Here is a 24793-nt window from a genome sequence, read left to right on the forward strand (position 1 = left end):
TTAGGTAATTTTCAATATCTAGAAATGACTTTTGCGGTTTATCTTGGAGTTCTTGGGGTGTGGGAGCAGAGCAAATAAGAGTAGCGTCGTCAGCATATTGAATATCTTGTAGTCAGTTCGGTTTTGAAAACTATGCCACAGACTTCTTGAGTCTTTTGCATCCTCAAAACATCCCTGTATCCTCTTTTCAGAATCCTTCTTGGCCTCCCTGATACCCTTTTTATATTAGCCCTTGCCACACTAGATCTTTTTTATGCTTTAGTCTGGAAGCAGTGTTTCTTGCCCTCAGCAGCCTGTACACCATGCTGTTTAGCCATGGTTTTTGATTATCTCTTACTTTAACGTTTTCAATGTTCATTACATCCTCCATTCATTTGGATATGTAAGCCATAATTGTCTCATTATATTCATCTATGTTCACCAGATTATTCACCGTAGCTGCCTTCCTGAAAACATCCCACTTTCTGGTGTCAAAGCAGCCTCTGAGACTTTCCACGGCTTCTTCATGCCAGATCCTGATCTGTTTCACAATAGGCTTATCTCTAATCAAAAGAGTTTTGTAAGTGGATATTAGTTTTATGGAGATGTGATCAGAGCCACCCAAGTTTGGTTGCTGTACAGTTTTGTATGCTCCTTTTATGTTAGTGTAAGCCTTGTCCATAGTATTTGCTCCCCTTGTGGAAAAATCTGCAGTTTGACAGTAATTGGGTAGCACCTCCCTGAGATCTGCTTTGTTGAAGTCACTAGCTATCATAAATGCACAGTCAAAATTTTTGCATTGCAGCTCACATATAGTATTATGCAGTATATTTAGTGCTTCAGTGATGTTAGCACTCAATGGCATATGTACTGCTGCTACACAGACACCATTTAGTTCTCTGGACACATAAAAGGCTTTGCATTTCAGTATCAGAAATTCCACATTTACAGAACAATGTTCATTCGTAATGTTACAGTGTTTGCACCAGCTATCATTCATAAAAATGCACACTCCACCTCCCTTAGCTTTTCCACACAGAGCTAGGTTCCTATCAGCTCTGAACAAAATGAAACATCAATGCTTACAGCAGTGTCACTAATCCTGTTATATAACCAAGTCTCTGTGAAGCGTAGCAGGAAGCAGTGGAAACTCCGACACAGACAATATTGCTACATAATGTGCCAATCCCCCACCTGAAATAAAAAAGACCACAGTAAAGAACTTCTCAAAAGCCGACTTCACACTTCTAAAGACTAGTGTGGTCTCCTTTAAGGCCCCGGGAAGGAAAACAAAGATGTAGCAGCTGGGAATCACTTACAATGCCTTCTACCAGCACCTGCAGCTGCATGGATAAAGGCAATCCCAAGCAAAACAAAAACTCTTTGTACCAAAGGCAAGCGTCCAGTCTGGTGGACCCCAGCCATAAACAAACTCTACAACAAAAGAGGAAGCTACTACAAGATAGAGCAAAATCCTTAAAGGTAAGACACCCTTGATCACTATAAGTAAAAACTAGAGCTCTCAAAAAAATCATCAAAAATTTTGAGAGAAAAAATAGCTAAAGACTCAAAGACAATCATAAGGCCTTCTTTAGCTATATAGGAAACCTGGGAGGAAACTCCCAGATATGCTCAGAACTAGTTCAAAATGATGTGAAGATTACTGATCCTACAGACATTGCGACTTCCCCTCCCCCAACTTTCCCTCTCAAAAGGAAACGATTGTAGCCCTCAAACATCTGTAGCCCCCAAAGAAAACACAGCATCCATGGGACCTGATGGTGTCCCTCCGCGCGTGCTCCACGAACTCAACGAGGAATTAAACCCACAGCTAGGACAGCTGTTTAATCATAGTCTTACCTCTGGATACGACCCAGGGTGGCGCACTGCAACTGTGGTCCCACTTCAAAGGCGGTGCCTCCACCCTAAATTACCGGAAATTAGCTTGACAAGCCTTATCTGCAAAGCCATGGAGAGGATCATAATGGACCTCATAAACAAAGACATAGGAATTTGCAGACTTTGGATCCAACCCAGTTTGGCTTTGTCAAAGGCAGATCATGCCTTTTAAACTTGGTTGACTTTTGAAACAGTCACCAAAGCCATTGATGAGGGAAAGGCAGTCCATACAGCCTACCTCGATCGAAGGGAAGGCCTTCAATACAATCGGGTATCATTGAAAAACTCATCAGCTTAAATGTTAACCCATACATCACAAGATGGGTTGCAAACTGGATGAGTGACAGAACCCACAGGGTCAGAGTTGCTGGCGCCATGTCAGACTCAAAGCCAGTCACAAGTGGTGTCCCACAGGGCTCAGTCCTGCCCACTCTTGTTTGGCATCTACTTTACGAAGTTTAAGCAGCTGACAAAGTTTGCAGATGACTGCAAACCATAGTAGACAACACATCTGACACAGATATCCTTCAGAAGGGTCTCACAGAAATGGATAACTGGTGCCAGAGCCATGGCCTAAAGTTAAATGCGAGAAAATGCATAGTCATACCCGGGAAAAACAAGGTTACCCCTAGCTACCAAATAGGTGGCAATCCACTGAGCACAGAAGAAGTTATCAGGGACCTGGGGACCCAGGTTGATAGTAGTCTGTCATTCGACACCCATGTAGCTAAAGTAGTTAGGAAGACCTTCTACATTGCCCACCTTATCATGAAGGGATTCTCATCTAGATCAAGGGAGGTCATAGTCTCCCTATACTCATCACTCATCAGACCAATGATTGAGTACAATGCCCCCATCGGAATGTATCTGACCCGACACTTGCAGCAGCTGGAGAGGCCACCAAAGTTCCTCACCAAAAGGATAAAGGGTCTCAAAATCTGTCCTATGCTGCCCGACTGAAAGAACTCCAGCTCTATTCAGTCACTTACTCAGAGGTGACCTTTGCCTAACATACAAGGCCATGTCGAACCCAGATTTGATGAATATGCTTCACCTCAAAAATCTAGATCCGTCAGAGCCACAAGGGGGGGGAGACTTAAACCTCGACATGACTATTAATAGGACGTGCTGGAGGGATAGATTCATCACCCAAAGACTCCCTATGCTGTGGAACAAAGTCCCGGTATATGTGAGGCAGAGCACCTCGCTGGCCTTGTTCAAGAGAAATCTTGACCAATGGATGGGAGATCGCATATACCCAGGGATTACCTCAGTGTCACTGCTCGACAGAGGCACAGCAAAATAATGGGTATAGTTCCCCATACTAAAGGGGTGGCGTAAGCCACAAAACAATGGGCTAGGCTTGTAAATGCCCTCGAGAAGATAGCCTAGTATGAACCTATGAACCTATGAACCTATGAATGCCCAGACAGAAGATCAGCAGATGCATCTGAGGAAGCTATGTCACAGGGTGATGTTTTGGAACCTTCTCTAGAAAACTAAAATAAAAAAGCAGTGAGAACTGCATAGCAAAGGAAACAGAAAGCAAAGATGATGCTTACAGTCTAGAAAAGAATAATCTAAGGGAGGATCTGCTTAATTTAATAGAGATGGGGAAACAAATTATGATAGATGACAGAAAAGAATTGCAAAAAGTAAATAAGACTCAAAATGTTATAAGTGCAAAGGAGCAGGCTAGCACATACGGTTGGTGCACGGATAAACCAACCATGAATAAAAAAGAAAAAATCCAGCAACCCGAGTAGGTGTAGCAATTGTATTGTTTATTATGAACCACACCGGTTTCAGCAATCAGCTTTCCTCAGTGGTTTAGTCATGAAGATTCAATTGACCTTATTTATATAGTAATGCAAATAAAATGGTGACATCATTTCCTGTATTCATAAATCATGACCAAAATTAAACATGTGAATGAAATAAGACAGTGAAAGTAAGATAATAATAACAGTTAGCAATCACAATTTTAAACTAGCATACATACCAAAAAATGAAATATTGAAACATTATATTTTGTAATAATGATAATAATAATAAACCTGTAATATATAAATAAAACACCTACTCGGGGTGCTGGATTTTTTCTTTTTTATTCATGGTTGGTTTATCCATGCACCAACCGTACGTGCTAGCCTGCTCCTTTGCACGTGTTCTTCGTTGCTGGCTGTTGGTGTCCGAGGGTGCAGCGTTTTGGCAGTGGATTCAGTATCTGTGGTGAGGATTCTTCTCCCTCAACTCGTGGAATTATACTAGCACAACCATCGGTTGTTATTGGACCTGTGGATATTGTGGCTTTTTCGTTTTGTGCATTTAGCAATCTTTTGCTCATCCAGCATATTCTTGCCATACTGTGTTTTCAGCATTCGCACAGTATTCAGACGCCATTTTGTGTCGAGCTTGGTCGTTTCTCTAACTCAACCGTTTGGGATTATTACAGTGTTACTAGGACTATCCAAGGTTCTTGAACCAATTACACTTTTGGATTACTTATAATTTGGGATTTTACTTGGACATAGCAGTGCAACATTTGCTATTTGGGTACAGGTGCCTACATTGTTCGAGGACACAAGTATTGTTTTTTGATTTCTTTTTTTAAACCTAACATTTTTTGGAATTCTATATAAGATATAATTTTTTTGGCAGTAATTATTGCATTTTATCATATGCAGGGAATGTGATTTATATTTTTTCATCACATCAATACTTAACCAGGGGCTGTGGCATTAATATTGTACAGATTGAAAGTAGTATCTATATATTACAACTGTATATACCTTCATGTTCACCAAGAGACATTATTATTTATGTTATTCTTGATTGAACAGGGTATTTGTATATAGTGCTTTATATTTAAACACTGGTTGTTCACATTTAGTCAAATTGTGGACTTTTTTCTGTACTTTTTATTGCTTCCAGTTCATTTTTAAGTTATTGATTGCAGCATTTGGACACCATTTTTCATCGAGCTGGGATATTTCTACACTTAACCATCTGGATATTATTATATGCTGTTTTTTGACTTTGTGACTGGGAATCTGTTTGGTCTTACAATACTTTTTGGCCTCCATTTGGATATATTTGTTTCAGCATTTGGTCCTTGTATGAAAGTGCTTACAGAGTTCTAGAATACAAGTACTGTTTAATGACACCCAGTCATTACTATACACAATTCTCTTGGACTTAAATTGGACCAGTCTATTAGCTTTATCCAACGAACAGCTTAATGACACTGAGTACCTTGTTTTATTACAAGCTATGTAGATTCACTTAATTACAATTTATAATTTTATTTATAGCACAGTGTATGCAGGGTTGCTTATGTGAACCATTTGTTTTTGATTGAATATTTTTATTGTTTTTTTCAATATATCTCAGTCAGGGGCTGTGGTGTTATAATATACAGATTGCAAGTCACATTTTTGAATATCATTGTAGCCCATATATTCATGTTTAGTGGGACACAACACAACTACTGCTATTGTCTGTGTAACATCCCAAAAATCTTTTTTTGAACAAGGTATCTATACATTGTGCAGCACAATATTATAACATAGACTGCTGATACTTAGCACGATTGTTATCAATCTGGTGTATGGTTTTTTGCCTTTAGCTCCAGTTTGACTGTTTTGAATTCTTGAAGGTTGGGTTTAGTACACAAATACAACACTATCAGTGTGGTGGTTCTTGTAACAATACTGTACAATAGTAGTTGTTGCTCCAATTCCTTTATGTACATCTTTATGTGAGCACATTCTAAATATACTATATTACATCTGTTCAGGACTTCTTGCGTAGTACTTTGGTTAGGTGTTACATTTTTTCCTGCTTTTCAATATTACATAGCTCCATGTATATTGGTACGGATCTGTTTTATTTAAGTATACTCGCCTACAGTATATAGTCATCTTGATCCAAATAATTTGATGTGCTATTTTTGGTCCCTCTGCATTTTCATACCTATCATTTATCTTAGATTGGTCAAGACACTTTTCTTTGAGTCTTTTTTGGGTATTGTTTCTTAGGTACAATACTGATCATTTTAATAGAAAAATGAATTTGATATATAACACATCACATTTGGCCTTAACATACGTACAATCTATTGTCATGGATCTCAATAACATGGTACAAGGATTATGCGCAGACAAAGATGATATTCATATTTTTGGGATTGATTCAAGCAATGGATCTGCTGCTAGTGGAACAACTGATCCAGTTGACGATTGTAGTATGGTATTCACTCAATTTGCTAAAAAAATCAAAACATTACGCTCCAACATCTGGCATTCTAGATTATTCAAGGCATATAAGCATCAGAACATTGCCCCAAGAGGTCTTAGAACCAAATAGCAACCGTTGGTTGGCCAACCAGATGATTTATTGATTAGAGAGTGGAATGTTGCACAACAAGATTCGGCTATGATGTTTGTCAACATTCTATCTTCATATTATGATAGGACAATTCAAGCCAATATTTTTTATGTGCAAAAAATGTGTGAAGAATTAAAGTTGTATGAAAATCAACCGTGTTTTCATGAATCACTCAGTAAATTATCTAAAGAACTTTCAACCTCTGAAAAGACTCTTAAAGAAAAGAAATTAAACAAATTTTCCAGAGATATGGAAGACTATAAGAGGGGGAAACCCTTTGAGCTATATAAAGGGGTACGATTTGCAGAGGGTACCAAAAATTTCACACATACACGCAAAAAGTGGCCTAGATCCATACTCAAAAGAGGTACATCACCCAGTAGGAGTTCGGGGGAGGAATCATCGACTACTGATACTGAATCCATTAATATGTCGGATTCTCCCACTCCTAAAAGAGTACCCAATGTTGATCACCCTTTAGGCACAGACACAGGGGGGGAAGGAAGCATAAGAATGCTAGAAGAACTTTTTCTGTCAATTGTCAAATGAATGTAGACTGTTCGAATGTGCATAACATTTCTGACTACGTATTAACACCAATGGAAAAACTTTTGTTAAATAAAGGTCTAGGTTTCATCCCAGGTTTCTTTGTTGATGAAAGTACATTTGTATCAGATGTTATTGATTTTTGTAGAAGATTGAATTTAAAAATCTTTTTTGACGAACAGGATTCTACTCAAAGATCCACTGAATTCAGAGTCTTACCATCCAAGTTCTGTCCTCCCATGGACAAACATGTAGCCATATTCCAGAATGCTGTTATTACAGATTTACACCATCAGTTGGGCACAGGGAACATTATCAGAAATAATTTAAATGCTCAGGAACAACAGGCTCTTATGAATCTTAAAAACAACACTGACATTACCATTCTTCCTGCAGACAAGGGTGGGGCCATTGTGGTCATGAATTCCAGTTATTACTGGGCTGAAGGAATAAGACAAGTGCTGAATACTCAGCATTACTTACACATGCCCATTGACCCCACCCCTAGTTTTTAAAAAAGAAATAGATGATTTTTTACAACTTGCTGTGGAAGAAGACATTATCAGTATAAAAACAAAACTTCACCTTACTATCCAAGACCCTGCTAAACAATACCTATATTTGCTGCCCAAAATTCATAAGTCTCGTTCTACACCTCTAGGTAGACCAATTGTTTCAGGCATTGGCTCACTGACGGAACCCCTATCTGTCTTTTTGACCCAATATTTAAAACCCTTGTTGCCATATGTACGGGCCAGATTGCGGGACACCACAGAGTTCCTCCAGATTGTTTCCGAATCACAACTTGAAGCAGATTGGATTATGTGTACCTTAGATGTTACATCACTGTATACTAGCATACCACACTGGGCAGGTTTAATGGCACTGGAATATTGGCTACATAAGATTAACATTTATAGTCCAGGATTTAATACTTTACTGATTTGTATGGCGGAACATGTTCTAACCAAGAACGTGTTCTATTTTCAAAACCAATGTTACTGGCAAATTCAGGGTACGGCGATGGGTGCCTCTTTTGCACCAATATATGCAGATCTCTTTATGGGATATGTGGAAGATCAGATTATATATACTAAAACACACAACCTTTATTTGCCAGAAATGGATATTTGGAGACGGTACCTAGACGACTGCTGGCTGGTTTGGAAAGGGGGAATAGAGTATCTTATGGAATTTGTTGAATATTTGAACAGTAATAAATGGGGTGTTAGATTCACAGTCAATTATGACATACAGCAGATTGACTTTTTGGATGTCCACCTAAGTAGGGAAGTGGACAACACTCTTCGTACCACTGTGCATAGGAAATACCCACAATACAACAGTCTCCTACATGCTTCCAGTCTACATCCCAAACATATTATAAAAAACATTCCTAAATCACAATTTATTAGGATCAAGAGAATTTGCTCATCCAAATTGGACCTTCAGCATTGCCAGAATGATCTTTCAAACAGATTTATACAGCGAGGTTACAACAAAATGGATGTTCAATCTGCAGTTAGAATGACTACCAACCTATCAAGGGATAGTTTGTTGGGTTAAAAACAGAAGATTGTTCAGTCCTCGGTCCAGTCACCCAGACTAGTAACAACCTATGGCAGGAATACTTATCAATTACAGAACATAATTAGTAATCATTGGAATATATTGACAGCCAACACACACTTGGCCAAGTGGTTGGATGATAGATGTCTCTATTCCTACCAGAAAGGTAAAACTTTAGGATCACATTTTTCTCATTTCAAAAGAATTGCATCTCTGGATGTTTCCATGACTCAAATTACCCTACTGGGAGACAGATTAATTGGCTGTCACCCTTATGGTCATTGCTCCTTCTGCAAATATATATTTACCACCAAAGAATTTACCAGCAAGAATACAGGCAAGATATTTAACATTAACCATTTTGCAAATTGTAGTACGGACTGGGTGATTTATTTAGCTACATGCACATGTAGGGCATTTTATATTGGACAAACATCTAGACAGTTCCGGATTTGTATCTCAGAACATTTAGGGGATATAAGAAATGCTAGGCCTACCAATGCTTTATATAAACATACTGTTATACACAAAACTGCCCAATTCTCTTTTATTTGTATTGACAAGATTGTTGGTAACACAGCTTTTAAAACTGGAAAACTGGATGGCACAAACTGTTAGACAAAACGGAAACCAAATGGATAGTTAAATTAGGTGGTTTATTTCCACCGGGTCTCAATGACAAACTTTAATGAACTATCTGTTACTATTAATCATCAACATTGTACTTTATTGTTTATATTTTGTGTTAATTTTGCCACTATATATTACAGGTTTATTATTATTATTATCATTATTACAAAATATAATGTTTCAATATTTCATTTTTTGGTATGTATGCTAGTTTAAAATTGTGATTGCTAACTGTTATTATTATCTTACTTTCACTGTCTTGTTTCATTCACATGTTTAATTTTGGTCATGATTTATGTATACAGGAAATGATGTCACATCATTTTATTTGCATTACTATATAAATAAGGTCAATTGAATCTTCATGACTAAACCACTGAGGAAAGTTGATTGCTGAAACCGGTCTGGTTCATAATAAACAATACAATTGCTACACCTACTCGGGGTGCTGGATTTTTTCTTTTTTTTCAAAATGTTATAAGACTGGTAAAACACATGAGCAGCAATTTGGACTATCAAGAGGAAAGGAAAGGAAAGGAAAGGAAAGGAAAGGAAAGGAAAGATCAACTAATGCAGGAAGTATCAATGTTGGAAGAATACAGATGAGAACGTATCATCAAAAATTCTTAGCAAGATAGCTGTGGTAAATTCAACATGCAGTATCAAAAAAGGTCAGGATTTATCATGCACTATTTCAAATAATAATTAACTGTAAATATATACGTAGAGTGTGTGTGTGTGTGTGTGTGTGTGTGTGTGTGTGTGTGTGTGTGTGTGTGTGTGCAAGTGTGTGTGTGTGTGTGTGTGTGTGTGTGTGTGTGTGTGTGTGTGTGTTTATATAAATATATATATATATATATATATATATATATATATATATATACATACATATATATATATAGAGAGAGAGAGGGGAGAGGTACTAAACAAGCAAATCATTGATGACCCAAAAATGTTTTAGAGAGATATAGAGAATTTGATAACAAAGCAAAAGCAATAGTAGTACTGCAAAAAAAAAAAGAAGAAGAAATTGGTAAAATTTTGGAGAAGCATTTATGAAGACCTTGTTGAAAATAATGAAAATTCTGAATGGATGGAAGAATTAAGAGAAATAAAAAGAAGCTTTAATACAGATGATAAAAATGGGAAAAAGTAACAGCCAGAGAAAGTGAGACAGGATTTAAAAAAAGGTTCTAAACTTTAATCCTTGGGTCCCAGTGCTGTACATAATGTCTGTATAAATATTTGTACTGTTTAAATGGTATCAGAAATACACAGTATAGAGATCTAAACCTATTCTGCAACATCAACAATTTACAGGGCAAGTATGTCTCACAGAGGATACCACTGCTGGAGAACAGATTCCCCATCCACATAAAACAAATCCCATCCCTGTCCATATTCAACCACAACTTTGATCTATGGATAAGTGAAAATTTACCAAGTACTTCCCCATGAACTACTAATGGACAGATGAAGTTCTTAAATGCTTTATGCCAAGCATGTGTCCCCTCAAATTATCTATGGTATGATATCAGTAATTCTCATTAGGGGTAATGTATAATTATAAAACAAGAGATGGTTAAGGCCGGTCTAACACCAAATGAAATAGGTTAATTCAACCACCAGAAGGAAATTGGCTAGGCTTAAAATAGCATACAAGGCCAGCCAGCCTAGTACTTACCTATGAACCTGTATGGACATCCCAAACAGACACCAGCCTGATAAACAACAGAAAAAGCATAGTCCTTCTTAAGAGTGCACCTACAAACCACACTAAGAACTATACACCAATTACTTGCCTTCTAACAATATATAAGTTGTATTTTGGAATTGATGCAGACAGAGTATATAAGCATTTAGAAAATGCAGCAATTGAAAGTGCAACAAAAAAGAAAGAAAGAAAGGATATAAGAATTGGAGCAGAAGAAAAGAAAAAAAAACTGAAAAGACCACAGTTTCAATGGCTAGATTAGAGAACTAGAAAAACACGTGTTCATCAAGATTTGATATATGAATGGTTAAGGAGAGATGAATTGTAACCGAAAGATGAAAGGCTAATAATGGCAACCAAAGAGAGTTGGCTATGTACACATTGGTATACAAAGTTTATAGAAAAAAATAGGAGAACAGACAAATGTAGGTTCTGTAATAGCACATCTCATTGCTGGTTGTGATACACTCATTGCTGACAGTATGTCTGCTGAAAGGCATAATAACATTGCAAGACTACTGGACTGGGGATTGTGAAAACACTACAGTGTAGAAGTAGCAGAGAAGCACTGGAAACCTGAAGCAGAAAGCATTGTTGGCAATGATGAAATTCTGATCATATGGGATCACACAATATCAGCAGTTAAGAAAATATATGCAAGAAAACCAAACATAGTAGTCCATGAAAAAGTGATAAATGTAGCATTCATCTTTGAAATAGCTACCCAGTAAATATATGCCATATGGACTGAGATACAAAGTCATAAAATAACAGGATTTGCAAATAGATACTAGACCAATGTGGGATAAATATATCCAGATAGTTCCATTAGTAGTAGAAGCACCAGAGCTAATAAGAAAGAATTTTCAGATATTCTTATGTTACCAGTGTATGCAACCCTACATGAGCTGCAGAAAGAAGCACTTTTAGACATAGTGTAGTTGCTGAGAAGTGTTAACATCGAAGACTGAAGCCGATTTCACGAAATCTAATTGCACCCTGACCCAAGAATGGAGTCCATTTCTGTTATGGTATTAAAAACCCAAAACATTTTGAGAAATTAAAAAAAGAGTAATACAAGTTTAATATGTTAGAATATAATGCATTCAACTTCAGTGTGTATTTTAGCCTGCTGAGTGATGTAAATTTGTTAGACAGGTATGTCTTGTCTTCTAGATCTAATTATGTCATTTTACCAACACATTTGCATGTTGCTTCCAAATGGAATAAAGTTATGGTGCTCCAATTAAATATTACTAACAATGGCAATTTACTAAAAAGAGATTAGAAAAGATTTCTAGTTTGGTTCCCAAGATGGAAAACAGATTTAGGTGTGCGTGGTAAAGAATGTCAGGAAATGACAGTGATACCTTTGGATAGATAAATCACAAAAGAATGTCAGAATGTGATGTGTGATACAGATGGAGCCAAATTTCATCCAAGTATTTTTGTTACAAGTCGTAACTTTAGAGTTCTTCACAAGAATCTGTAGTCCAGGTGGAGTAATGTAAAACTTACTGTCTTTTAGCACAGAGGATTAAGGCTGTAAGTTACTAATGAGCATCATCCTGTTGTTTCTACAAGATGAAGTAACAATTCCCCTACTGTGTCAGTATGAACTTCTCACTTAATTGAACAGCAGTTCATGCTTGGCTATCCCCCTGAAAAGAGATGAGAGGCACCAATGTATAAAAAGTTTAACTGGTTAACAAATTAATAAAGTAAAAGAAAAAAATGAATCTGGGTATTATATGTTCTAGTACCTCTGACTCATTACAAGGTAACATGGAACAAAGACTGCAAAATATTATTGTGAAAACAGTGAGCTCCTGTCTAGTTATCAAGCAAAATCTTAAGTGCATTAAAGGAAACTGGTCGCTTTATAATAGCAGAGAGTTTATTCCAGGATAAGTGTTAAAATAAATCTCATTCTCCTTGAACATATACATTTATGTATAACATAATTTAATACTGCATTTATATTAGTGTACCATTTTACAGCTCCAAACCTAAAAGTCTTTAACTTTCACATTATCTCTTGCTTTATAGGCTAAACATATTTTTGTCTATAACAAATCTATGCTATGCTATATAGTTTAAATTATGTCAACCTTTGATGGTATTCAAAACATTTATATGCAGGTAAAACTTCTGGTGAATATTCTGTTTGCACATTCTATCATCCCAAGATCAGTTTTAGAATTACTACAAAAAATAGAGTTATACTATACTGTAGCACCCCCAATGCAAGGTCTTCCCTGGTGAGATCTGACCATAAATCAGTCTCATTTGAAGTAACTATCACACCTGACCCCCCAGCAACAATTAAACTAAATAACTTCTACACCAATGCTTTATACAAACACCTGTATAACTGCATTGACTTGGCCATACCTGATAGGACCAAAACAAGCTCAGAAAGGAAGAGCAAACCTACCTGGTGGACAACTGCCATTAACAGGCTTTACAACAAGAGGAATAAATTGCTGTCTAAGAGTAAGAGGGAGCGAGCTCTAAACTGGAAACATTCCCTCCTCAGCTTAAACAAGCAAATAATACTTCTTGTGAAGTCCTCCAAAGCAAACTACAAATCCAAATTAGCTTCCTCAACTAAGGACAACAATAAGGCATTCTTTAGTTACATTCATAACCTGAAAGGAAAGGCTCAGATTTGTGATGAACTGGTAGTTAATGATACCACATATACTGAGCCTGTGGACATAGATAACCGGTTGGCCAACAAGTACTGTGAAAACTTCACTTCCCTCTCCCCACCACATGTACCCCATGAGATCCCTACCACCTGTCCCCTACTTTGTGTTTCTAAAGAGCAGGTCATAGATGCCTTCTCTAAGGCCAAAAACACAGCATATTTGGGACCAGATGACATCCCAGGCTATATCCTACATGGGCTGCAACAAGAATTAACAACACCATTGGGTACTGTTTTCAATCATAGTCTAAGCACTGGCTTCATCCCAGCTGAATGGAAAATGGACACCGTTATTCCCTTGCACAATGATGGTGCTTTCACTGACCCCAGGAACTATAGACCTATTACTCTGACTAGCCTTATCTGCAAGGCCATGGAGCAAATCATTATGGACCTTATCAACAAAGGTACATGTAATCTGCAATCACTTGACCCTAATCAGTTTTGATTTGTCAAAGCGAGATCATGCCTGCTAAACTTGGTGGTCTTCTTGGAGACAGTCACCAAGGCACTGGATGAGGGGGAATTTGTGCATACAGCCTACTTAGACTTAGCCAAGGCTTTTGACAGTATTCCCCATTCAGGCATCATTGAGAAACTCACCCAGCTAGAAATCAACCCTTATATCATTAGAGAGGTTGCTAACTGTCTCACTTATACAACACATATATTCAAAATAGGGGAATCCACATCCAACAGCAGACCTGTAACCAGTGGTGTTACACAAGGATTTGTCCTGGGACCTCTACTGTTTGAACTCTATTTCTCCAAATTACAAGCAAAAACTAAAGGTCTGTGGGTGACAAAGTTTGCTGATGACTGCAAACTGGGAGTGGTCATAGAATCTCCAAATGATGTCAACATTCTACAAGAGGGTCTTACATAAACAAATGATTGGTGCCAACATCATTGCCTTAACCTCAATGCAAAAACATGTATTATCATCCCTTTTGGTAAGAGCAATGTTCCTGCTAACTACCACATCAATAGCAACACCCTAAGTATGCACTCAGTGCTGAGAGACATGGGCATACAGCTTGACAACAACCCTACCTTTGATTGCCATGTCTCCACACTAGTAAGGAAGGCATTCTGTACTGCTTATGTCATAAGTAAGGGCATTGCCTCCATAAAAAAGAAGTTATAACCCCCATGTACTCTTCCCTCATCAGGCCAATCATTGAATACAATGCCCCTTTTGGTATGTACCTTTCCAAGCACCTGCAGCAATTGGAGAAACACAAAGGATCCTCACAAAGAAAATTCAAGGTCTTCAGCATCTGTCCTATGTGGATCATCTGAAATCACTGTCACTTTACTCTGTTTCATACAGACTACTCATTGATGATCCCTGCCTTGTATTCAAGGTAATCTCTGACCTTGCTTTATTGGAAATTCGGCATATCCGCAAGTCAAATGGTACACAAGTTACTCTCTCTAAAGGCCTTAACCTTGTATGTGATATTAATAGCACCTGCTGGAAGGACAGATTTGTCTCCCAGAGGTTACCACATCTTTGGAACAGACTCCCACTTCATGTCAAACACAGCAGTTAATTTCCCTTCTTCAAATGGAAGCTGGACGATTGGATGGGTAACTGTAAATTCACCCCAGGGGTTCCACCTGTGTCCCTCTTGGACACGTGCATTAGGTGCTGATTGTGGAAATAAGGGTAGAACTTGGCTAGGATTGTAAGAGCCGTAAGACCATTAGCCTAGTTACTTCCTATGATCCTGTGATCCTATATAGGGTGGATTAGGCTAAAAATAAGGCTTTTAAGTACTTGTGGATTCCTAAATTATATTGACCTCAAAAGTAAACTGTTTAATACATTCCCTTCAGGGCAATTTTGCATTTTCTTTGAATTTTAGCTTAATACTTATCCATACTCCTAATTCCATAATAACTTTCACTTCCTCAAAATGAGGTCACTTAAACTGATATCATTATTGAATAACTGCAAAAGTAAATTAAATGTCAACATCTGAACAAGCTGAGAGGATGATAAAAAGAAGAAAACATGTAAAGAGAATACATACAGGAGTACAAAGTGGGGTTGAGTGAATACGGTATAATATTTTAGGGGATGATATCCCCTTTTTGTATAAAGAATTAAGGGGATATGTGGTATGGGATGCACAGAAAAAATGAGTATATAGAGTGTAAAAGAGCTTGTGGGAAAAGACAGACAAACATGAAATAGTGAAACAGTGCAGACAAACTGGAGTGGTTGTGCACACATAAGGTTGGTGTGAGAAGAGATGGGTACATACATATAGAGAGTGAATAAATGGTGATAATGGGGGTTCAGTCATCCACTGGGGATGGGACATGACATAGTAGGAAGAGGGGAGCGACAGTACATAGGGAATATAGAATGGTGCAGACTGCCAGGGTCTGCCACTATGGCAAACAGATTAACTTAGAAATGATCACTGCCATTTGATAGCCTTTATCAGCCAGTATCATGGACCTGGATAGTCTCTGATGACCTAATGGCCAGGGATGCTCAGGCAAGTGAATAGACAATATTTTCAAAGACCCTCTAGAAACAACTGATATAGGCTTCCTGATGCCTGTCCACCACAGCTAGACCAACTGGTGCCACAGGTGATTAAATAGAGTTGTCAGCCTCAAAGAGGCTTTTACTGCTCTTGGATAAGGAAGCTCCATCCCCATCACTGGACTCGACCTGGTTCAGCTATGGCTAGTTGTGTGTGAGGTGCTTCTGCTTCCTCTTCATCTGAAGATGCCTCTGCATATAGGGTGCTGTTGTTGGACCTTTGCTTCCAAGTCTTGCAGCAGGTAAGGTTGGCAGCACTTTAATTCATTGCTCTAGATCACTCAAGCACAGAATGTCTACAGCTCATAGCAGCTGCTGGCCCAGATCATAGTCCAGCATAAGAATAATCATCATCAACCCCCTTTTGTCCTATTTTCTGTGGGGACCATGGTGTCATATCAATAGTCACTATATCTCTCTGTTCATTGATACTCTTCTACCTTCTTCAACAATCATGCCTGACTGTCACAGATCTTCTCTCAAACAATCCATCCACTTCTTTGCTGGACACCCTCATTTTCTCTTGCCTTCTTCTTGTCTGTCCCAAATATTCTTCAACAGATTGTCTTCTGCTTTTCTGTGCATATGCTGAAACCACCATCTTTGACCTTTTCTGCAATTGGAGCTACTTTGGCTTCTGCTCTTATTTTCTCATTTCTTTGTCTGACCCACAGTATGCATCCTATCACCCATCAGATGCATTTCATCTCCATCACCTCTAGCTTCCTCAACTGCTGTACCTTTACTGCCCAGATTTATGAACCATTATGGTCACACCACTGTTTGTACACATTATTTTTCAGCTTATTTGGCATTATTCTGTCATACACTACCCCTGACACTCTGTGCCAGTTGGCTGCAGCCCCTCTGATTCTAGCTTTGATCTCCTCATTCAGACTTCCCTTCTCAACCACTGTTCCCAGATACTTAAAGCTGTTGACTTGTTACACTACTTTCCCTTCTTTATCAGGTCTCAGTTTCTTCTGCTTTCCCCCATTTTCTGCCATTATAACTTTCTTGTCTGTATTCAGTTTCATCCCATGTACCTTCAGTTTTACATTCCTGTCCCCTATCCTTTGCTGATGTTGTTGCTCAGAGTCTGCCTGTAATGACAGATTGTCTACATACAGCAACTTTGTTGATGTGACCCCTCTGACCTGTTTGCTAATGTAGTCCACCATCATTGTGAACAGCAGTGGGTTCAGAACTGAAATCCAAGTCCCACTGAGAACCCCTCTGTGAGACTGGACACTGTTCTTGAGTCATTGGGTCCTTGTACATAGCTTGCACAAATTCGACTAATGTTTCTGAAACTTCCAACCACCACAGGACTGCCAAAATCAGCTATTTTAGGACCTTGGCATATGCTTTCTCCCAGTCTAGGAATGCATAGCTGGATTCTTTTCTCATTTCTAGCTTCTTCTCAAGTATCTCTCTGACTTCAAATGTCTGGTCAGTTGTGCTACATACTGATCTGAATCCGAAGTGCTCATCTTCCATCTTGCTTTCTGCTTCTCTATTTGTTTATCAATCCTGCGGGCACAGCAGCCACTTCATAAATTTCCTGTCAAGAAAATACTTAAAATATTTCCTTCAAATACCTACAGAAGCCCACCAATTTGCAATATTAGAAGCAGCAGCCATAGTTTCCCTACTGTCCAACTAAGTTCAGAAAGATGACAGACTCTCGCATGTAGATATAGGTGTAAATCACAAGTAGCTGCTTGCAAATGCCTTCACTGCTTATTAAAGCATCATGTGACCATGCACAGGTCTCCATCATAAGCTTATGATATAGTACCACTTGAATCATGCACTAACTGCATATAAATATTGTGATTTGCAAACCATAGTTAGGTGATTCAGACACATTCATGTTGACTATGCCAAAAAGTGCAGTGTCATCCCCTTTGGTAAAAACTCTGTACCCATGAACTACCACACAGGCAGCAATCTACTTAACACTGAATGTGTGATAAGAGACCTTGGGACCCAGGTGGACTGTAGTCTCTCCTTTGATAGTCACATCACCACAGTAGTCAGGAAGTCCTTCTACGTGGCACACCTCATCATAAAAGGGTTCTCATCCAGGAAAAAAGAGGTCATTGTTCCCCTCTACTCGACACTCATTAGACCCATTATAGAGTACAATGCCCCTTTTGGAATGTACCTCACAAGACATCTTCAGCTGCTGGAAAGGCCACAGAAGTACCTCACAAAGAGGATTACTGGCCTCAAACAAATGTCCTACACTGACCACCTCAAAAAACTCCAGCTTTACTCCATAGCATATCGCCTACTCCAAGGTGATCTCTGCCTAACATATAAAGCTATGTCAAACCCAGAGCTGTTGGACATGCTACACCTAAAGAAATCCCAATACCTCCGAGCTACACACTCTAGGGACCTAAACCTTGTCACCACAATAAACAGGACATGCTGGAGGGATAGATTCCTGTCCCAGAGACTTCCCATACTTTTGAACAGGGTACACATCTATATCAAGCAAAGTTCTTCACTAGCCCTCTTCAAGAAAAATCTTGATGAGTGGATGGGAAATAAGACATACACCCCAGGGATCACTTCTGTGTCTCTGCTCGACAGTGGCACAGGAAAATAACTTTCTTGGCTGGCGTAAGTCAGGGAACCTTGTTGGCTAGGTTTACGTAGGCCCTTGGGCCGATAGCCTAGTACCTACCTATGAACCTATGAACAAGCACATATTCAACTATGTAACATGTGAAAGGGTATAACATGTTGTTTGGGAACATCTCACCATTTTGTTCACAGTTTTGGGGAAGAACATGTGGCATGGCATACTTGTAAAATTGTGTTGTGTGTTATTTTCATATCTGAATTTCTCTGCTAAGATGTATATTTTTTTATTAGAACTGTGTGCACACATCAGGGGTGCTGATTCAACAGTAGTCAGGTTTAAAAAGTATATCATTATGATTTATTAATGGCCTATTTTTCTTGATAAGGGCAGGTTCAGAACATTACAAATAAAGCTTAATTTTGTGAGATGTCGCATAAACAGAAAAGTTTATTTTTTTCATCATGTAACTGCATGTCCAATTTGTTCACATAGATACTGCACGGGCGATATACTACCCTATAACCTAGGCTAGTCCAGTGATTATTTGTAGATGAGGAAAGACAATTATGACTAGCAATGCCCTTTAAATATTTCCAAGAGTTGAAGCAGAGGCAAATGTTAAGACCTGTAGTGGATGTTGGAAGCACATCTTTTTTTCTAAGGAAACCATAACAGCTACTTTTTAGTTACATGTGTAACATGCTGGCTATGGTCTGCTCAGAAATGATGTTACACAGATATTTCACCATGACTACCATATGGGCAGAAGTACCTCTGGCAGTGTACTGGTCACCCAACAACATGGCATACATCTCCTCACTTTCTGCCACATCTGATAGTCACATCCCAACATGAGTCAGTTATTTAAAACAGTTGTACATTGGGATATCACTGTACAGCATATCTCACCTAACCATTTTAAAGGCTAGCTTCTGTCATGAATCATTGCAGTATAACATACCAGGGCTACTAGGCCCTGAATGTTATGAATATATGCCTGTGAACAACAGCTATATCCACACTATCACAATCACAATGCATATGTATTGCTACATTCCTTATGCTTATAGCATTAATATTCAGTATGGCCAGAGAATCATCTGAAAGATAGAGTCCAAAAAATGTTAGTGCTGCAGAAAATGGCCTATGCCTGTTGGGCAGAAATGGAGCAGATAAATACTTGCAGAAGCAGATGTGGCAGCCCCTGGAACAGGACATCAGTGCCGTGGAAAGAAAGACGGGGACAATGGGCAAGTTTCATCAGTGCCTCAGAGATATGACTGTCTGGGCCTAGCACAAGGAAATGTCGACTGAAATTAGGTCTTCTGCCACAGAGGCTGGGCCCCCAGAGAATGCATGCTTCACTGATATGGAGGAATTTCTTGTGCCCCTGTGTGTAAACAATGAAACATGCATTGTCCATGGAGGTGGTCTAGATGTTGGTGCAGGGTAGTCTAACTCCCCTGTGTTTCTGTGGATGATAGACCAGGTCAATACTGCTCATCAGAGGTTTGTCCATACTGCTGTTAGACATACCAAGTTTAGAGAAATCTAACTTAATATGCATGATGCAAGTTTGTCTTCAAAGCATCTCAAGTCTGCAACAATATACTGCCACCATGGAAGATAAATTTGGGTACATCGTGATTTTCCTACACAAATGAGTCTATCATAAAATATCACACTGCCTGCCACTCTTGTTGGTACTCAAACCTAGACAACCATTGTCTCTATGCTCAACCCCTGTGACATATTTGCCCCAAACACATCTGTTTGTCTTGTGCCTCACCCAGTTTTTGACAGGTTTGAATTATTGTAATCACATCCCCTATGCAAATGATGATGTTGCGCCCCACAATACTCTCCATCCTGTGTTGTACTGAGGTGATGTCTGATGCACAGTGAGGCCAGATCATGTATTGGGCATAGTGTGATAATAAAACTGCATGCATCATATATAGTCATATATAGTCAATGTGACACTGTCACTTTGTGATTATCAAGACCCATAGATGTCAACCACACATCATTGTTTCATCATCTGCACCATATACTGCACCTGCTGCTGCCTTATGCATCTTTCTCTACTTATCTCATTCAGTTCCAGGTCCCTGCCGTTTCTGCTGGTGTTGTGGTATCTGGGATAGGATTTAACAGAGGAATGCTATTGGGATGACAACCTTGTTTCCACACAGTCATGTTGTGCAGCATGACACATACAGCAACCAGTTTGCAGGCTGTGTCACTGGAGTATTGCAGTGCCTAACAGATGAGACTAGGTAATGGAAACATGCCTTCTACATACCGAAGATCCACTCCATGACATTCTGGGTCTCAGCATAAATAGTACTATACTGCTTTTCAGATGTAAGTTTAGGATTAATTATAGTAGTCAAGATTTGGGGTTCTGGGATACCATTTTATACAATGACAGCCCTTTCTGGTCAGAAACATCTGTGATTTGGAACAAGGAAATGCTTTTAGTGCTGTTTGCTCAACTTATGGTACCTGTATCCCAGAGAGACATGCAGTGTTATAGAAGCTATGCATAGAAGTGGTTCTCTCCTATCCTGTCATAGGGAACTAGGTATGTTCACCCACATGCAGAGGTATAGTATCAAAAAACTTGTTCAGCTTTCATGAGGGAGATGCCTGTAATATACCTAAAATGTTCCAGTTGGTCACTGAAATGTCCCAGTAGCTATTATACTATGTGTTACATATACTTCCACAGGGACAGGATCACCACACATTCCCTTAGAGTCAGCATATGGATGAAACGTCTACCAAACTCTGTATTATGTCACAATCTACACAGAATTGGATATCAGTCAGCAGAAGCATAGCTGGCTCAACCAGCATGCCCTAAGCCAGTAAAATGATGTAGTGCCCATCATGTCAGCTCTTCCAGTGAATAGCAAAACAAAAAAGGACTTCTGCAAAATTGCATGATGCCAGTTGGATGGCTTCATCCTGACAGTACCTCCAATCTGTGCACCCCCATCCCCAAGCTTTTCATGTGCAATTTAGTAACAAAAAATCTTTATTTCTTTTCATTTAAACTGTAGCAAACTGCTTGCTACAAATGTAGTAAGCAGTTGCTGCAGTTTATACAATGTGTGGAATGCTACATTGCTCAGGTTTTAGTTTAAAAAAGAAACATATATTTTCTCCTTTAAACTGTAGCAATGCTACAGTTTAGAGCACACATGGAGACCTGCAGTGTTTAGGTTTGACTCAAAATGCAATACATGCTTTTAAAAGCTGATATGCATTAAAAAACAATTGAGATCAGATTATTGCAGTCCCCCAACACTTTGCACCTAGTGCATTTGCCCCCTTCTTCCACCCTAACTATGCTACTGACAATCTGCCACTAACATAGTTAGCCAGTCATGTGGTAAGAACAGAGGTTTATGTAGCAGATAACTGCTGCATAAACCCCTGTTCTTACTATGATCTGTCAAAATGCTAGTAAGTCAAGATCAGCTGCTACAAGAAGGAGTAAATGCTACTGAGAACAAACTTGCCAGTGAGAGTATTTTGCAGATATACAACTAAAATGTCCCATGTGCTGTGCATTTTTGTATAGTCACACAGTGCAATGCACAAGCTTCAACACATATGACTGAAATAAAACATTGCTCCTTTATCTTTTAATGCAGTTTTACATGTTCTGCATACTGTATATTGCAGGTTGCTGGGCTCCTACACAGCTTGCTTTTCTGAATCACACACTTCCTCCCCATGATTGCTAAGGTTACAATTTTCTTTTGTGTACAACGGAATTTGTTTATGAAGTCCTTTCTCTATGGGAGGTAGAAATACTTGATCTATATGATTTACCACAGGTTCCTCTACAGTTGGTCGAGGTGAAATTCCCCAAGCTTCTGTTCCCTGCAAAAAAAAATACATCGAGAGGCATAACACTGAATGTTGTTCTCCACTGATGATTTATTTCTTTGGGAGATTCCTGTGGAATTGGTATATAAAAGTTGTGTAGTGCAATGGAGCTTGACCTCCTGGAAAAAGTGCTTACAGTTAAACATTTTAGTCTTCTGTGGTTTGGGATTTTTTTTTTTTTTTTGGTATTTTGGATCTAAGACTTTTAGAAATTGGCAATTCATGGTAGAACACTTACCACATTACTCCATCTTGCTTTATTAAAATGCTGGATTATTCTCAGCATGTTTCGCTAAATAAATGCAGTGCTTTAACTTTAAGTTCAACCCTATTTCTCTGGAAAATATTGTAATTCTTCCTTTAATATCACTTTCTTAGATGTCATTAGACTTGTTATTGCCTTAAGATGTTTGCATGATTTCTAGGCAAACTATTATTTTGTGTGTGTGTGTGTGTGTGTGTGTGTGTGTGTGTGTGTGTGTGTGTGTGTGTGTGTGTGTGTGTGTGTGTGTGTGTGTGGACTCTACAGAACTCTGGTATACTGAGGGATATTGAACTTAAAAAAAATGTAAATCTTTAATCATTTTAAGTAACATAGTGTTCATTTTCATTAATATTTACAGTGATGATGACATTGTGTTTGAAGACTTTGCTCGTCAGAGACTGAAAGGAATGAAAGATGATAAAGATGAAGATGAAGATGCAGTAAACTCAGCCAGCTTCAATGACCGATAGACATGGACATGATAAAAAAATGAATAATGAAGTACTGGGATTTTTCATGTTCATTTTCAATGACAGTGATATCTTTCTTGGATTATGGTCATAAAAAAAGAAGAAAAAAATGTCATTGAGTTTGTTTTCATTCATGGTAACTGTGTTTTGTTATCTTAAACAAAATGTGTTTTAAAATGTAGTTTACTTAGCCGTGTACGTCTCAAACCCTGATCATGAGGTAGCAATTTCAGTTAGTTTTTGTATTCTTACATGAGGAATACTGTTAAATATTTTTGCATGTTTTGAACACTACTGAAATTTTATAATGTCTAATGATTTCATACAGCATATTGTGAAAGGTTCTAGCAGGAAGGTGGAGCTCACTAAAAATATTTTCTTAAACCCGGGCCTTAACTAAATATTTAACATGAAAAAAAACAAAATTTCTGTAAGAAATATTTCTACATATGGCAACATATGAAAATGAATCTGTTTCCATTTAGGGACAATTAAAGCATGCCACCAAAGTAAAAATGTTAATATATCTCAGAAATTGTTAATTGTATACCATTGTACAGTGTGCCTACTTTATTATAATGACATTTATGACAGTTGCTAGCCATAAAACATTTATAACTGTGAGAATGAATACACTGCACATCTAGTTTCAGAGACCTGCTTGCAAAGATGTTCTACCATGGTTGAATAGTAAACTTCATTGTATCTATAAGCAGATATTGCCCCATTAGAAATCATGCCCTTGCAGTACTCTTATTATAAACAAAATCTCTCATTAACCGAAAAATTACCAAGTCACCTTGCTGAACATTTATTCCTCTCCAGTGGCTGATGGAAGATCGAATGTGTTCACAGGATAACAATTTTCTAGATTAAAATACTTAATTTATGTATGTCTGTTTTGGTGGGTACTCTATTTTTCCAAGATACTATGTGCATTTTTATGACAGTGTACCCAAGATCAACTACTGAATAGCAACAGTGATGTGTGGTCAGTATGGGCAAGGTAGGCACTACCATTCTTAAATATGTTGACATTTTGTGTATAATATAAATAAAATATGAAATAATCAAAATGCTTGTATATGTGTTACTAACCTCTTCCTACTAAGGGTACTAGCATTTCATTTTACTTGCATAATGGTAGAATGAAAGTAAACTAACAAAGACTTTAGAAAACAGAAGATCACTGACTTCATTGCTATGGTGGTCTTTTATTTTTTTCTAAGCTCATGAGGCTAGTGGCCTTGCTGGTCTCATGTTTATTATTGTTAAAGGACTTTGCCACATGAAAAAAACAATAAGTTTATCTAGATTGCATATTGCCTCCATTAAGCATTCTGCTGCTCCTCTGTGAATATCTACTTATTCAGTTCTTCCCAGCTGCCCCTTGCCTTCTTGAATGTATCTGTGTAGTCCCCTTCTACCCAATTGGTTTGGCTTTACTTGCTTCTTTGCCCCCTTCATGTGGTGGTCTTCCTCCTCCTCGTTAACCTCAAATTTGATACCCTATCTTATGCATATTAATACTGCATCTTCATCCCTCCCTTCTAT

The 24793-nt window shown here is 38.3% G+C and overlaps 1 protein-coding gene across 1 annotated transcript in view; it reads left to right on the forward strand.

The window, feature by feature from the left end:
• LOC122802299 (beta-arrestin-1) overlaps positions 1-24315 on the forward strand; it is a 915058-nt gene extending 890743 nt beyond the window's left edge. Inside the window, exon 16 of the mRNA XM_044071946.1 lies at positions 23128-24315. Coding sequence (XP_043927881.1) covers positions 23128-23239 — 112 coding nt within the window. The 3' untranslated portion in view covers positions 23240-24315. The remainder of the gene's footprint in view (positions 1-23127) is intronic.
• The last annotated feature ends 478 nt before the right edge of the window (positions 24316-24793 follow it).

Source organism: Protopterus annectens, chromosome 5.part0 (genome assembly GCF_019279795.1).
Source record: "Protopterus annectens isolate FY-2018-M chromosome 5.part0, PAN1.0, whole genome shotgun sequence".
Lineage (NCBI taxonomy): Eukaryota > Metazoa > Chordata > Ceratodontiformes > Protopteridae > Protopterus > Protopterus annectens.